General features: G+C 42.2%; 1 protein-coding gene across 1 annotated transcript in view; it reads right to left on the bottom strand.

Moving 5' to 3' along the window:
• TMEM132B (transmembrane protein 132B) overlaps positions 1–17,591 on the bottom strand; it is a 259,981-nt gene that overhangs the window by 186,018 nt on the left and 56,372 nt on the right. Inside the window, exon 2 of the mRNA XM_049806661.1 lies at positions 2,986–3,865. Coding sequence (XP_049662618.1) covers positions 2,986–3,865 — 880 coding nt within the window. The remainder of the gene's footprint in view (positions 1–2,985; positions 3,866–17,591) is intronic.

The following is a 17,591-nucleotide window of genomic DNA, read 5'->3' as shown; positions in this document are numbered from 1 at the left end:
AATTAAAACAAATAACCAAGACTTAGCTTAAGCAGAGGAAAAACAGTTTGGACTGATAAAAGGGACTGGAAGTAATAGCTGGAGCTTCACATATAACTGGCAGCATCGCCCTGTAAGTGATATTACAGGAAGAATGGGGGTTTTACCAGTGAGTATCAACACGTCACACTGCTGAATCAAGAAACTGTTTCCAATTGCTTTTCACTTTCCAAGCTTGGTTAAGAATCCCAAATTTTACCAAAATGAGGAAGAATCTGCTCTCATATGAGAACCGTAGTCAGTTTTGCTAGAACAAAATCCAACATAAAATAGTACACAACACAGCATGAAATAGTAAAGAGGTGCATAAAATTGAGCATATCTGTTCTTTTGCATACTGTCAGAGCTTGAGGTTGGCATCAAACACCGTGTTGAGAATGACTTGATTTTGATCTATTGTTTCATATGAGCCAAACTGCAATTCACCCCACTACACTTATAACAAATATGATTAAAAACAATCAAGTTATATTAGGCAAAAATATATTTCCCAAGGCAAACATTCACTTCAATGTATTTTTCTCCGGCTATAACACACAGAAATTCTCTCTATATAAAAACCTTCTGGGTTTTTACGAACATTAGCATTGAGCTGAAAAACAGGGAAAGCCTGTGAGGGAAACTGCATATATTAGATGCAGACGCTATAGTGATTGTATTTCCCTCAGCATAATTTCCTGCCCTACTATGTGAACTTCAGCTGAATAATCTCTCCATGGGCCCCACATACGTCATTTGAAATAATCATAGCAACAGTTGCTGGTGCTCTCTCCATCCTGAAGGACAGGTGAACCATCAGCAGAATTGTATTTTGCCTCTTATTTTCAGCATTCAACTGAAGGTTAAAGAAAAATAATTGCCGTTTCTGTGATGAAAAGCACAATGCAAGCAAAGCCAAATAAAAGACCAAACAGGCTAGACTTCATAGAGCCAATAGTGAATTTTCCAAGGAAATATTTCTGGGCATGTAAAACACGCTGAATTATTGTAACAGAAACATCCTCTGGAGATGAACCGATTCCACACACTTTTCAAAGAAGGAAATCCCCATGGAAACCTGACTGCCTTCCCAGCAGCTCAGGAGCACCGACATGCATGCTTCACGTGTTGGGAGAGCACCGCAAAGTGACTCCCACCTGACAGCTGAAGACATGCATGTCATAGGAGCCTGTGGGAGAAGATGAGTGTCTTGGTGCTAGCCAGGCTCTTCTGGCTCATCCTGGGGCTCCCCAGTTTGGAGGTTCTCAACTCTTCTTTCTACTTGCTTGAAACCCCAGGTTAGTTACTGTGCTCAGCGCTTCCAGAAACTATTTTGCTTTTGAAAGACAGCATTTCAAAACTATCTCTGCAAGAAGTTTTTGGTGTTTCCCTCACAGTTTGTTACAAGGTAAGTATTATTTTAGAAATTCCAATGGAAAGAAAACATCGTCATCTTAGGTTGTCTCTAATACCTAGGGAATTTTATCTGTGGTGTGGCAAAGAGAACAAAAAAAACGAGAATTAAGAGCTGATGTTAAATCCTTGCAGAGCCTTAGGCAAATTCCATAATCTCTCTGCTATAGCACTGAGGATCAATACACAGCTGCCGAAACCTGACTGCTCCATGAGGTTGGTCCATCTACTGACAGCAGATGCTGGCCAAAACCATATTTAACAAATTAAAACCAGTAAAGCCAGGTAAAGACAAGAATAAGTTGGGTTTCTTCCTATGAAGACCCTTCCTGATCCAAACCTTTTAGTCTGGTTAAATCCTGTGATATTTCTCACACATTTCCCCACCACCCTGAGTAGACCAAAGTGCTTGGGATATTGTGGACCATTTCTTTCCCTCTGCCTGTGCCCTGCACTATGAACCACTTGTCCTGATTCATGCAGCAATCTGTAAGTTTATTAATATGCATGTGCTATTTCACACATGTTGAATGATTTGAAAGTGCTGCATAAGGTTTGCTGTCTGTTTTCTCAACATCTGTCCCCAAAGCGCACTTCTGTCATGTTCTGCTCCCATCGTTCTCAGATCAAAAAGTTAGAAGTAAGGCATGAATTTGTTTTGAGGTTTGCTAGTGCGGGCTGCAACTCCTTCTTTCCCAAGTGTCTCACATTCTCACAGAATATGACACTTTCCAATTACCTTTTGGCCCTTTTATTCCCCCAGTCTGGCTCACATTTCTCTCTGAATTTGGTCTCTATGCAGCTCTGAACCCACAGTCTGACAGCTAAGGACATAACAAATATGCAGCACTAACCCTCGAGGTGGTTAGAAATGCCTGAATTCTCCTATTACGGGCAGATTCACAAGTAAAGGTCACCAGAAAGTCTCAAAACTTAAAACAAAAATGGGTCACGCAACAAGCAGTCAAAAGCCTGAGAAAGCAGGATGGGCTGTCTTATAGAAAAACTGAAGACAACTTGCAAAGTTTGAATCGAAATCCTGGCTCTGCCAAAGACTTCCTACACAAGCTGAGGCACATCTCATTTTCTCACCTCTCAGCTACCCCCTGTACAATGCAACAAAGTAGTTCCTCACCACCTATGACCTGTACAAGATGTATCCGATGTACTTTGGAAAGATGATAAGAAAGTTGATAAAAAGAGAGGAAGCTTCACCAAAGAAACAGAAAACCCTCCTGCAAACTGTCTAGCAAAATGGATTGCCACAGTTACCCTGGCTGACTTAGAGGCATAATTTAAGAGGCAGAATTATGACTAGAAGCAAATGGAATTAAAACAAAAAATAAACATACAAACATTTATAGCTCATACTTTAAAATCAATTCCCATGTTCCAAAAAGTGTCATCCACACAGATAATTCAAGACTATTTATAGTTTTCCCCAGTTGGAAAGGAAGCGCTTAAGTTCTCTCAGGAAAATACTGAATGTAACCAAAGAAATTACACCTGACATCTATTTGTCCCTATTTGTAGACTGTTTAAAAATTCTCTTACCTTAATACAAACTGGTCTGCTAGAGAGTCATCAGCCAGGGAAACATGAAAGGTTACAACATCACCTTCTCTGACCGGGTTGAGTGGTAAGCGAATAACGACATTTTCATCTAGCCTCAGGGAAGACTGTTTTAATTTGTCTTGATTTGGGTAAACAATGATGCTACCAATCCTCTCCATAGCTGACAAAGCCTTGTGTTCATTATCTTGACCTGTATGGATATTGTTTTCCCATTTTGCATCCTCTGGAGAACATTCCCCATCTGGTGTATAAATCTTATAGAAGAGCTCCACAGTAATCCCTTCCAGGGAGGCTGTTTCCTCTGAGACCAGGGGTGGAGGGGAGCTGAACCAGCTGGGAGATAATTCCAGCTCCGCAACACATAATCCTAGATGGCCTGTCAATCTACAGCTTGCCACAACTTCTCTAGACTCCAGGAGAGCAAACATCTTCACACAAGGCAACCTCTCCGCAGAATTATAGTCATCCCAGTCCTTCCCCGCAATATAGAACAAGGTTTGTATTTTAGGTTTGTTGGAATAGATTGAGCTGTCGATTATGTGAGATTTTAATTTCCAATTAAAAGTGAATTTATTTGCAAAACCAAAAGATGCAGAAGTCAGCATGAGGTCCAAGGGAACAGCCTGCTCAACAGAAAAGGGTCCATATGTGGCATTTAGGACAGGTGGCAGTTTGGCTTTGTATATAAAGAATGAATCCACCCTGGACTGCAAACTGGAGTTCCTCATGATATCCTGGTTGGCTTCTTTAAGGAAGAAGAAAATATCAGCATTGCAGATGTGATAGCTCGCGGGGAGATACGTTGGCAGGTTTGAAAATCTCTGTATGCTGTCCATGATCCCTCCTCGGCTCTCCACCACTGCAGGCCAAAGATAAAAGGAAACAGAAAGACAACTCTAACGTTTGCTTAGCATGCCCCTCAGTTTTTCTCAAAAGCAATGTATTACCAAAGATCAATACTGTAAGCCACAATTATGAAACAATCTGACACAGGTACCATGGAATAACATTGTTGGCTCAAATCTCATATGCTGAAAACATCCCATTGCATGAGCTGTACGGGTCCATTTCCACCATCCCCAATCTAATATCTACTTCAAAGCCATTAATCAAGTACTGGATAAAAAAAGGAGATTGATTGGCCAGATCCCAGTCTAAGTTCCAAAATCTTTTACTAGTTGTTTTTTATTCTTTTATTGCCAGATCAAACTTAGGACTTTTTCTCATCCATGTTTCAATATACATAAGAAATCGGCATATTGAATATTAGCAGGCAGTAAACCAGAACATTTTCTTTAGTCTAACATTGCTAACACACAATGCAATGGAGGGGTGCAAATCTACATCACTCTCAATCCGCTTTTGCCAGGTCAGCAGCTTGGAAGTTAGCAGCAAACTGATAAAAGCTTTATGTTCTTGAAACCAAAACTTTTCACACAAAACAATACGGGGTTTGATAGAGGTCTCAGTGGGATGGATTTACAGGCAAGAGTGAACTTGAGAAAAGGAGAGAAATCCTTTACATGCTGAAGGTTCGCAGACACTTAGAAGGATTTTTTGGTTTAATTCCACAGGAGAATGAAACACATTTGGAAACCACAGAAGTTTCTCTACAACACAATGGTCAATCCTCCAGCCAGCGCTGAGCAATTTTTCCCAGGCAAGAAAAGATTCCAGAGGGAGGGAGGGATCAAACAGACATCTTTGGTTTGGGCCAATTGCTAATTAATAGTGAGATATATTCAATCTGGGCTGCAATTCTACCAGAAAGAAACGGTGGGTCTTTCAGACTAACAATTCATACACTCCAACAAAAAGCCAGTGAATGCAAGCTCCTGGGACTGCCACAGAAGAAATAAACAGAAACCAAATGAATTAAAATGAAGCAGTTCCATAATGTGCAGAGATAACAAAGGAACAATGACAGATCCTAAGGTCAAAGCTCTTGTTGTCTCTCACTGAAGCTTAGCAGCAATTTTACTGTTTGTCAGGACTGGGGAGAGCAGATATACAATGTGACAACCACACAAACAATTACACCTGTTACAAGCCAGATGACTTGGATGCTTGCAGCCACAATTTAGCACAGATCAAAGCTCTAATATTTAAGCTTTTTTTTCAGGTTGTGTATTTTTAAAGCCTATACTTATCGAAGACAGATTCTATGGCAAATCTCGTCCATTTGACTTTGCTCCACTCTTGTTCTCAGTTGAAATTCTGCTCATTTATTTTCAATGGTTTGACATTATCTACGCTTGTTTAAATGCTTCTCATCTCATCACAATCTTTCTGCCTTTACTTTTGCTTTATATTTAATTGTGTCAAGGTTTTTCTCCAGCCATTGGAATATTCTTTGTGGGAACAAGTAAATATGCAAAAAAATATACAAAAGCATAAAAAAAAATCTCACCAGGAAACAGTCTCCTCTCTCACTACTCCCCATGGGGATCAGAGCAGGGTTTCCTCTCAGGTCCACAAGCAAATGCAATTGCAGAGCAGCTGCCATGCAATCACCCTGCTTGGGTGTCCTCTCATTTCATATATGCCCATGCATAAACATTTCAGCCCATCTCTCATAACACACCAGTGCAGCCAACAGCTTCTCCTAGCTGCATGCAGCCATGGACCTGGGCACCCACCTGAAATGCAGAAATCCAGATGATGAGAAACTTTCTCCTCCCTTCCCCATGTGAGCACTGACCTGGGCCAGCTTGCTATGGTATCATAGCTCACATAGGGGACAACCAATTTTCTAGTGGAGAAAACTGACTTTAGCTTTTCCTTTCCACATCTCTTTTCATTCAGATGCGAATGATGGGCAGCTGGCACATTCCCTGCAGCATGCAGAAACCAGAGACCCCAGTTCTCTATGGGAAGCCATAGGGTGTGTGTAGTAATAAGCACGTCTGGAAAAGGACAGAGGTAGTCTCTCCAGGGAAGAGGCTAACCAAGCTGCAAGCAGTGTAAGAGGCAGAAGGCACAGGTGAGACAGACACCACAGAAAGCAGTTAGGTGCCATGTAACTGAGATGGACACCACCGCCCATTAGCACCAGACACAGGAGGCTGCACAAGGCAAGGAACCCAGAGCAACCTACAACAGGGATGGAGGCAAAGAGCAGAAGCTGGTGATCACCATTTAGCAGGGGTCAGGCAATGCCCCACTACTGCTTGCTGTGCTGCTCTGTGGGAGCCCCAACGCTTTTATCCCACCACTGAACAACGAAGTGCGGGTCAAACCTCGTCCTGCTCTTAGCAGGAGGAGAAGGAAGAAAGGAGATCAATGCCAATTCTAGAACCAAAGTCACCAAGGGATGTTTTAGCAGCTCCATTACTGCTCTGCTATTTATAGAGCACCTTGACACGGCATGGCTTGCCATGCCATTGTGCAACTCCACAACTCAGTCACTGAAAGTGAACTTTGCTCCTGTGAAAGCTGAGGCAGTGATGGGAGGAAGGGCATTGTTTCTTCGCTGAGAAGTCAAATGCAGACAAGCACCTTCCTGGATTAATTGTGGATAAATCAAACTATATTTGAAAGCAATACTTTTGTGAAGTTGCATTTACCATAAAAATTGTGCAGCTGTACAGATAAGCAAAGGACACACAGCAGCAAGAGTATCCTCTGATTTCCGGAAGAGCTAAAATTTGCCTTCTCCCTAGACACACCAGGTTGCAAAGAAGATTTAAACACTGACATAGTTCCTGAGCCTAAAGAGGAACCAAAACCAAGGCACGGCTTAAATGTATTTGTGTTTACATTATAGGACTTACCCCCCTCCCCCTCTTTTATGCAGATACTTTATGTCTCTCAAACAGTGATTTACAGGAAGTTTAAAAGGTATGGTTTTCCCTTTCCTCTGTTTCATTACAGTGGCAATATTCAGTGCCTCTTCTCAGAACTGGTACGAGGACTAGGATATCAGCCTGCTGTAACTCAAACAAAATGAGACACAAATTTTGTCTGAAAGCTTATATGGGAAGCCATAAACACCAGTAGACAGGGCTGGGCTTTGTCCTAGAACCAGCCTGCAACAAAATATGATATCTGAATTTAGCAGCATTTTATGATGCTGTAGGAACATCTAAAAAGAAATACTTCATACGATGGCAGGCCAACACCCCGCCTTTTTAATTCAGCACGTCAGCACCACAGCATCAATCTCCTTACAGTAACAATCAGAAACAGGACACATTTCCAGCTCTCTGGCATGCAACAAAGCGACTAATAAATCACCAACCTGCTCCTTTAATAAGCACTCCAGCAAGATCAAAAGAGGGCAGAACATTAGATCAGAATGTGGGTTAGGCCTAATTATGTAACAAAAGAGAGCTAGAGTTGAAGAAAGTAAATGGAGGCCAAATGAGCATCCCCAGAGCCCAGTGCTATCTCAAAGCCTGAACACAGTCTGTTTCTCAGACTACTGTGGCATTGGGGGCGTTGAGGGCATACGTATGGAAATAACACGTTGGACATGGCTTGGGATGTTTACCTTGAATTTCTATTACAACTTTTACCTTGTAACAGGTTTTCAGCAGGTGCTTTGCCCCTTTTAAAACACCTGTTTGGACTAGCTAAATACCAAGACCCCTAGAGCAACAGGTCAACTTCTAAAATCTTATCACTCCCATTTTATGCCAAAACTCGTCTCTCCAGATCTGGGCAATAGCCTCATAGCCCAGTTCATCCTGCAAACTCTGAGAGCGCACACAAAAAGGAAACACCCTTCTGATGTTTCTGAAGAGCAGAGAGAAAGAGAGGAAGCCACTGTGCATGTAACCAACCATGCAATGCTGCGCCTCAGGGGGATGCCCCTTCCTGGGCCTTACTCTGACCAGCTCGGACCTCAAATGAAGCTTCCTTTCTGTTGTCTTGATAATTTTTTATTTAAACATAAAATTGTCCATTGCTTTTGCATTTAATCTCACTCAAGCCTGGACTGATGCCATAAAAAGCAGCACAGAACTAAGGCACATGCAAAGCCGTAGCTGTAGGTCACGCTGTGCAATAAAAAAACTGCCATTCATGTAACTCAAGATTCCATTCAAGCTATATTTCTTAGATTTCATACATTTTAGTAAGAAGCAAAACAAGTGTCCTCCTAGAGGGTAGTGGTGGCAGTGGCATGTCAGCATTAAAAACTAACACATCTATGTTAAGCTGCAGTAAGAAGAAAGTCTTTAAAGTTCATAATTTTATAACTAAAAAGGAAAATAACTTCTGTTGGAGCACAAATCCAAACTTCACATCTAAATCTTCCCTCTACTTCAGCTAGCTACTTAACAGGAGCCAGGTCTTCCATAAGCCCTCAGCAATTCTAAAGTCAGAGGTGCAGGGAACAAGAAGCATTTAAAATTTCAACTTTTTCGATACCTTTTTGCTCTGAAAACAAACAAGAAAGCCAATCCTGCACCTGTGGAAAAACTGTGAAAATGTTAAAATTCCTCTTTCCTGCAGCATCATCAGAATTGTAGCATGAGATCATACAGACACTCCTCTTTGTAAAAGAGGAATAATTTCAAGTAATGTGGTGCCAGTAAGTACTATGATGTTATCCATGACTCACACAGAGGCAATCAATGGCTTGTCTGTATAGGAGAAAAATCACCAGCCCTTCCCACCAGCCCTCACTAAAGACCATAAAGACCAAAGTACACATGTACATTATTCCACTATAAAAATGGCTCTATTCATAATAATTATTTTGCTCTGGAAATGCAGGCATTATCCTTGAATAAAAACACACTGTATCCCAGAATACGGTGTCTACACAAGGAAAGCTATTCTGGAACTGATAAATTATAGGAGAATAATTAATTCTGGACCAGCTGTGTAGGTCACTTTCTCTCATACATGCAAGGGGTAAGACCTGATGCTGTTTAGGGATCCCAGCGATGAGAGGTTGTGCAAGGTGATTTGGCCTGGCTACAGCTGGGGAAACTCTGACTCTTAATCCTGGCAGCAGGAAAATAAGGAGGATGATTACAGTGTGAAAACCTACCATGAGTTCAGACCTCATTTGAGCGCTGTAAGTAGGATAAGTTTGGGTTGTGCAAGGAGGACTTAAGGACTCTAGATGAACACCCACCTCATGCTCTCCCTGACTCATTCAAAATTTAATAAAATAACCATGAAAGAACGATGTCACTGTTTACCTTCCACATTCAGAGTCCATCATGTGACTCATCTCCTTGGTTTTACATTAGGGAGGAAAAGGAGGAGACAAACCCTCCATAGTCCCACTGAGGAACAACTTTCATCACCTACCATTCAAAAACAAGACTTACTCCTTTAGTACTTGAGGTAGTTATGCAGTGAACCACACTGGCATAGAAGAACAAAAAACATAATAACAAACAGTCTTTTCAACCGTAACAGAATAATTTGAAGATATGTCACTGCAAGAAAGAGCTAAGAAGAGTTCCCAATAACATTAAAGTCAGCCCAGAAACTGTCAACAAAAAATTGTAGCATGAGAAAAGATGATAGGATCCCTTTAAGCTTTTCTCATTCTCTCTTTTTCTTATTCTAGTCTGATGTAAGGATAGAACTTGATGTAGGACTCACAACCAGTTTACAGCCCATATGTTCAGTCTTGATTACACAGTTGTGGAGACAGAGATTCGCTTTGCAAAACGTTGCTAGTTGGGCAGCTTGTTTTGAAAGACAAGAAAAAGGATGCAATTTTTAAAAGTAAGTAGTCTATTTAATCCTAACATCTAAAACTGAAGGGAAGTTAATTAACTTCTGTAGACTTGTACCTATCTTCTCACGTACCTATCTTCAAATGTCTGTCAAGCTTCTGTTACCCAAGCTTCACTACAGCTACACATTCTGGCCACCCTCCGCAGGACTCAGCGCATCTCATTTTAGATTAGGTATCTAAGCTCAGCACACACTCCAGGCTCCCCTTTCAGTAAATCACAGAAAAGGGTGTCTCCAGAATTCACTCATCCTGACCTAAACAATTATATCTTGGGGTGATAAATCACTCTTAGGAGGAGCCTATTCCTATCCATTAACTCAACTGCTAAAGGTGGCCAGTGCGGACCTGCAGGCTGGAGGCTTAGATGTCTGTGGGCAAAGGAGTCCTGGCGCATCAAACCTGATGGCTCATTCTTCACTAAAGTTTCTCTTCCCACACTGCATGCCTATGTTTGTCCATCACTCTGCTTCCAAAAAGCTTGAAAGCAGCATCTCGGGCCTCATCAATCTTTTGTCTACTAAAATATATTTTTCAGTGTGAAATTAAACCATCCATATGAATGAACCCCCTGATCAGGTCACAAGTTCAGTAACAAATTGTATTATTCTGTTCCAAAGCAAGTCAAGTGCTTTGCCTGCTTACTGTTGCCAAAAAATTAAGTTGGATGTGGAAGTTTCTGAGCTGGTGCTTAATACAGTTTTTAGCTTGCATGCATTTTGCACAGTCACCCATACTGAAAGACATACGTACAGCAAGGCCACCTACAGATAGTAATAAAACCATACTGTCTGAAAGGCTGCCTATAAATCTTATTAAAGTAATCCCTTCCCTGAACCCAGATTATTACATTCACCTTTATGGTAGAATAAAAATTAATTTTCTCAGCTATAATAAGTGTATGATAAGAAGGCATCACTTGGGACTAAATAAAGATTATAATTAACTCCAGCTGAATAAATCTAAATTTAGCTTGGACTAGCAATTTGTTTTCATACATTTTCCTCTACGACTGAGTGAATAGGTACAGCAGGATTAGCATCCCATGCCAGTTCCAGCACTGCTGGCACAGAAAGGAGTGAGGCAGAGTGTAATCCAATACCCAAAGGGCCTGAAGATTAATTCAGGCTTCTCTATCAGCAAAAGTTTGGGAAACTGGAGAAGAGCAAAAAGGCTCAAAACTGCCATTAGTCCAGCAAGGAAAGCATGTGAAGTGTTGGACTCCAGAGAGAATACTCCTTGCTGCACTCCCTAAATCAGCATTATGCAAAGACAAGACCTCTGCCACGGGCTGCTGAGAGCATGTTTAGGGGAAGCATCCTCCGTGCTTGCATGATCTTACTCTTTCCTACCAAGTATCTGCTTTTGGGTGCTATCAGAAACAGGCTGCTGGGCCAGATGGAACCATGCTCTGACATGGTAGGCCATTCTTAATCTGCACTCCCTCATCTGCGATACCTTAGAGATCATCCCTAAAGCAATTGCAAAACAAGACAACACAACATTAAACAAGCACATGCAAGCACAGAAACAAAATGAGGTAAAGTAAACGCATCAAGTACATACGCAAAGTTTACCCTGACTTTTTTACTTAGTTGAAAATAAAAACCCTTATAGCAGCACTATACCCAGCAGATTAGAGAATTTTTTTTCCCCCCAAGGGAACAAGGGTCTACTTAGAAAAGGTTGAGGAACTGCTTTGTTAAGCCACTACCTCATTATTTGCCATTCTCTGGGAAGATGACTGTTAACAACATTGCTACTGGGAAGGAAGAGTTCAGGCTTGTTTATCAAAATAGAACACATATTTATCCTAACCAGGGAATAGCATGCAACCCAAGCAATAAAGCTAGTGTGCTAGCCTATGCAGACATCAGACTTCCCTGCATAAGAAGATTTTATCAGGTATAAAGCTACAGCTGAGCCATTATCATTACAGCAGAATGGTTCTCCAAGCAGATATGTTTATTTGCAAAGACTGGAGTTCTTTTAGTTTAAATGTGACCCAGTCCGAAACAAACAAACAAAAAATTTCTTTAGGATTAAATAAGAGTATGTATGGATGAAATGCACTATAACAACTTAAATTCACCTCTCATAAGGTTTTAATTTTCCTAGACAGGACACCCTTCTGCTGCCCCAGTATCATCATTTCTTTTTGAGAACTACCAGACTTGAGCACAATTCTTGCCCAAATATGAAACTGCCCAAAATTATGCTGTCCAAACCTGAGGAGTGCAAATTAACACTGGCTGTTACAGTTAAATTTATCACAGCTTCTAAGCCAAAGATCCAGCATTTCTATAGGTTATAAAGTGGAAATTTTATTCCACCAGGTAGAAGAGCGATCCCCTTTCCTCCAAACGCTACCATCGTGTCAAGGCCTGGAAGGACCTGAGATACAGGACATTAAACCTGTGACATCTGTAACTGTAGGAAGGTTGTTTCAGGGAAGTTTTAAAGGCTTTTATTGCTCCCTCTGAACCCTGTACAGCAGGAAACATGGTAACTAAGGCACCTGGTTTTATGGGTTGGAGTAATAGAAAAAACAGTCACAATAAAAGAATTTTAAAAACTCTCTAAACATCCCTAAAATAGCTTTTCTTGAAACATACTGGGATGGTTTCACCATCTGTGAGTAATGTGCCCATCCCAATACCCCATAAAATCTTTATGTCATCACGTATTCTATTTATTCATCTTTGCCTCACTCTCACACGCATGCTTCTGGCCGAAGTCTTCGTTGTTAAAAACATTTATTCAAACATGTCTGATAGAAAAAGCTAGAAGTTAGATAAAATATACTCCCGTAGTACTACCTATATGTTGTGCAGAAGCACTATGTGGTCCCATCCATGGTCTGTACAAAGCACAGGATAACAGTGTTCTTAAGCCAGGTGTTCATGGCCTCCCAGGGCCAGTGAGTTCTTGCCCAAATCTCTTGGGCGTAAGATATTCTTTCCATTAAGGAGAAGGGGATCATTCCAATGGGTGAAGGACACAGAACAAATGCTGAGGGTGAACCTATAGAGAAAAAGTGTGACCGTGAAGAGAGCACAGGGACGCTGAACACTCCCTCTCCAAAAACCAAGCAGAAATGAGATGAGACATTCACAGGGTTTCTCTTTCGAGTCTCCATCAGCTGTCTCCAGCTCCTGCCTCCTCTGACAGAGGCAATACAGGTATTTGAAGAACTAAGGTTTTCCAGCTCAGACTAATTCCCTGAGTACTGGAAGGGAGTCTTCCTCCATATTACACTCAGCATAGCCAAGGCCACCATGGTGCACATAACTGATAAAACTGCTTTAACTGCCCAAACCTCAATGCAGGGAGGGTGCCCAAGAGAGGAAATCCCCCATGAGTTTTCTCATTTCATGTGGCTGTTACAATCGCTCAGGTTGCTCTGCTGGGCTGATCACTGGCCTAACTTGCCATTTTAGTTTTGATCAGGGGTGTTGATGTAGTGGTTAAAAGTCACAGGCTGCTCTTGGTGAGTTTCTCTGCATCTCTCATACAACAGCAATGGGGAAATTGTCCTGCCAGTTATAGTTAGAGGCATTAGCACAGTGGCTAAAGGTCACAAATTCATTAGCTGAAAGAAGTGAATGACAGAGCCACTATTGCAAGCTAAACTGAAGTTTAAAAAGACCTGATTAACCAAGGAGGGTTTCTATTCTGGTTACCTGGAGGGCAGAGATGACTGCTAAAGCCATGAAAACACACACACACAGGTTTTGCATGACCTGCTGCTTGCTAGGCAGAAACCCCATAAACACAAACCATGAACACCACAGCCCACCTTAACGTGCCTCCCCCAGGCATGAGCAGCATTAGGATTTCCTAAAACCTCCTTCTCCCTTCCAGACACCCCTCAGCTCTTCTTGGCCAGAGGTGGAGATGCCAAAACCAACCCTGAAAACCACCGGGGCACCACCAGCTCAGGAAGGGCAATTTGCATCCCCAGGCAGCACACCACTGCTATGGGGGGAGTCGCGAGGCACAGCCACCCTGGGTGAAGCTAAGCTGGGTGACAGTCCCAGGGGCCACAGCAGGGCTGCCAGACCTCTTGCCCAGCTCCTCACTGCAGGGCACTGGTCCTGGCATTGCTTCTTACCCCGGTGCAGAGCTGGTGCTTCCAGCTGCCAGCATCACAAACCCGTGTGCATCCCTCCTGACATCTGATAAATAAGGTTTGTCACAGCTACTGGAGGTTCTCATTGCTAAAGAGGAGGTTAGGATAGGGGTCCCTACTACTGTTATCAAAAGCAAAACTCATTTTCCCTTAGTGATATTTCATAAACAACAGAAAATGAACATGTGTATGGGAGTGTGTGGATATATTCTCCAAACAACAGAAAGGCCTTACAAGGCAAACACATTCACTAAAGGCACCAGGTGATTGCAAAAGTAAATCTCTTAAATATATGCTCTAAACTATTAGCCAACTGTGAAATATTTGTATTCAGTGTCAAAACATCTATGTCACACAAAGCCAAGAGACTGACAGGAGAAAGGCCAGGATTTATGTTAGCTGGGGTCTATCTGTCATGGAGATAGGAAAGCTGAGAGAGAGTCCTTTTATTAAAATCACTCTCCCGCTGCAGATATTGATCTAAGCAGCTAAGGTTGAATAGCAAAGTGCATCCCCATCTCTCACAAAGTTACTCACTGGTAAAGCAGTGAAGGACTGGAGTAAATGCTCTCACAACCCCAGCAAATGGCACCCCAAAAGGAAGTGGGCAAGAGCAAGGGGCACTGGTGTAAACAGCATCCTGCAACACCATGGCACAGCTGCCTTTCAGGAACCAGAAAGTCCCTCTCAACTCCACTTCCCAAATTTTCAGGAAGCTTATTTTGCTCCCCAATTCACAGACACAGGTTGCCATTACTCCCAGATTGAGGTCACCATTAAAACAATACAGAGAAACACAGTGCTAACTGCATTGCTTGCATTCCCATTTTAAGGAGCAAATGCTGCTTCAGAAGGATCCTTCCCTAAATCTGGTTCAGTATTTTCAGTGTTTCCCCTAAGCAGTAATAGCAATAACTTCTGCCCCAGTTTGGGCTGATCCCTCCCTGGCAGTTCTCCCTCGGCTCCTGGAGGACCAGATCTTGGCTGCGTTTCTCTTGGCAAACCCCAGCTTTTGACTGCAGTCAATGGCCTCAAGTATTATACCTAAAGGCAAAATGAAGCAAAGTAACTTGAAGTTCTATATACTACAGACTTTCTAACCTGCATCCACAGGTTACACAGGTATGTCATTTTATAGCACTTCTGATTCTCCCCACAGAAGCTTCTGCCTTTGGTGATATTGAAAAATTCCCTGCATGAGCCAGAAATTACAGGATATTAAAATGCTGGCAGCAGATTCTCCAAAGGCACTGTCAGAAAGAGGTAAGGTTGGTCCAAAGCCTTTCTCCAGAGCAATGGGCTTTCACTGGACTCTCCATCCTGTTGTTTCGAAGCTCTTGGAGGAAAAAGCTCCAAACCGATAGGCCCAAACAGCCACAGGAAACCACAAAAGCAGCTTACAATAAAACCCCTGTAAAGTTACTAAGAACACAGATATATCTTGAATGCACAGAAAATCCTCTGTCTTACCAGCACTCATCCGTATCCCACTGTGACTCTAATCCCAGGAAGAGTATATGCCACTCATGGCCCCGCTGAGGGACCGTGATAAAACAAAACAAGATGCAGAGACACGCAAAGCAAAATCCTGGGTCTGGCACCAGCCCCACCACTCTGCCCAAGCCCTGGGAGTAATTCTTACTTCACTCCCCATTACTGTTGGATTTCTCACCTGGATAGCAACCCTGACTACACATGCTGATTTTTGGGACTGTTAGTAATGCAGATAGTTAAATTCCTGGTTAAATCATTGGAGTGTTTAGGTCTGTGGAAAGAAGTCAGCTTTCACTTAGGTTTCACCACTGAACTCCAGAGGTGCAGGCTGTTGCCTCCAGCAAAATTTGTGTCCGCACCCTGCAAACACGCATGCACGTATATCATTTCAAGTGTGTGTGCAGTCTCACTAAGTCAGGGAGTTTTCCCACTGGGAAATTTAAGCACAAGCTACAAAGTTGCAGGACAGAGAGCAGCGAGGCCACCCAGCCTTCTAGCTGCTTCAGAAAAAGCTCCCTGGCTTTACAGATTCACCACTATTAGTTCAGAGATATCCATGCCTTTTTTCTCCGAACCCAATCTTCAACCTGCGCTTCGCATTGCTCTCACAGGCAACCAATATTACACTAACCAGACTCCCAAAGCAGTATGTGCTCTCTGACTCCCATAGGAGCAACCACACAGGCCTAGTTCTGCAGCTCAGACATCATTAAGTTATCAATTTATATCTGCCTTTCAAGGAACAGCATATGAAAACATGAATCCTTCCTTTCCAATGACACCTCCCCCCCCCCCCCCCCCCCCAAAATACCCAGAACAAAAGTTTCTGTTTTCTCTCAGACTCCTTTACTTAATTCAATGTTCTATTTTTGGAATGACAACAGCCTCAAGCAACTCCATTAATTTGTTACAGAATAAAACAGTTTTGCATTCCTATGGTGATTGCTGACCTCCTCTCCTGTTCCCTTGCTTATTGAAACAGTCCTGCTCAAGCACTTCCTGGTATCAGAACAAAGCCTAATTTTTCACGCTTGAATGCATTATTTTACATTATGAATACACATTTGACATATTTTACAAATTCATGGCAGATGCTGTCAAAATGGACAAAATAACCATCCCTCGGTACCACTTTTCTCTTACTACAATGATCAAAGGCTGCAGCTTGTCATTCACACGTGGAGAACAGCTCCTATTTGGGAGAGGAGGAGGAACCTGCAGCCTCACCCAGGACTTCTCGGGTGTTTGTTTCTCTGTCTGTTGCCGATTAGCAATTTAGAGTTCAATTTTATAAGCACAAGGAAAATTCCCAATAGCTCTGGAGGAGGCAGTTCAAGGAGATCCTGTCAAAATATTGGTGTGTAAAGAAAGTGAAACCTTATTACGGCTTTCATACTGTGATGCACCAAATACAGTTATCTTGCTCACAGACAATTACTAACTTATAGGCAAAGAATAAAAACTCTCAAGCAAAAAACAAAGTTGGATGAGGTCACACTTGCTGTGTGGTTCACTTGTGTTAATATATTAAGGTAATAAAAGATAATGAGCATTAGCTGACAGCATTTTCAAACTTCAAGAGTCAAGAGAAGTAAATTAGATCAGATCTGAGATTGTCTGAAAAGGCAAAAAGCTGGATCTAATTCTTTTCTCAATGACAAGGCAATTATAAAATTGAGAAAGAGTCACAGGACATCGTTATCATAGCCCAACCCAGAAGACTAGTTAGGAAACTCCAGATCATCATCATGATGATTAGTTTAGGATTAGTTTAGGCCAGTGCCTTGACCAGAGCAGAAAGTGCTCACCTACCAGGATAAACTACCCCAAGGGTGTGAATTGGATGCACACTAATTTACAGCAGTGCTTCCCAATTTGCCCTACTACCTCTGAATTGAAACAATTCAATGATAGCAATCTGCAGCAGCTTGGGAAAAAGACTAAGGATTGAGAGATCTGGAAAGTCTGAGAACAACCTTTCCATACCAGGAGTGTTTATGCATAGGGTTAGCCTGTAGTAGTAGCTGTCAGCTCTTTCAGGGAAAATCAAACATTTAAGAAACAGGAAGGGAATCTGGACCAGTAATAATTTAGCGCAGAGGTTAAAAATACAGAGCTGCCCCCTGCTCCTCTGGGCCACCTCTTACATGAACACAAGTCTGCGGCCCCAGTTTCTGACTGGAATTAGACCCCATAAATTCAGTGTGACCTCATCAACCCCAATCTCATCTATGTGCCTCTGACTGCAGAGCCTGT

This window comes from Accipiter gentilis, chromosome 7, assembly GCF_929443795.1.
Source record: "Accipiter gentilis chromosome 7, bAccGen1.1, whole genome shotgun sequence".
Lineage (NCBI taxonomy): Eukaryota > Metazoa > Chordata > Aves > Accipitriformes > Accipitridae > Astur > Astur gentilis.
The sequence above is the reverse complement of the archived record's forward strand: the minus strand, read 5'-3'. Positions and strand labels throughout refer to the sequence as shown.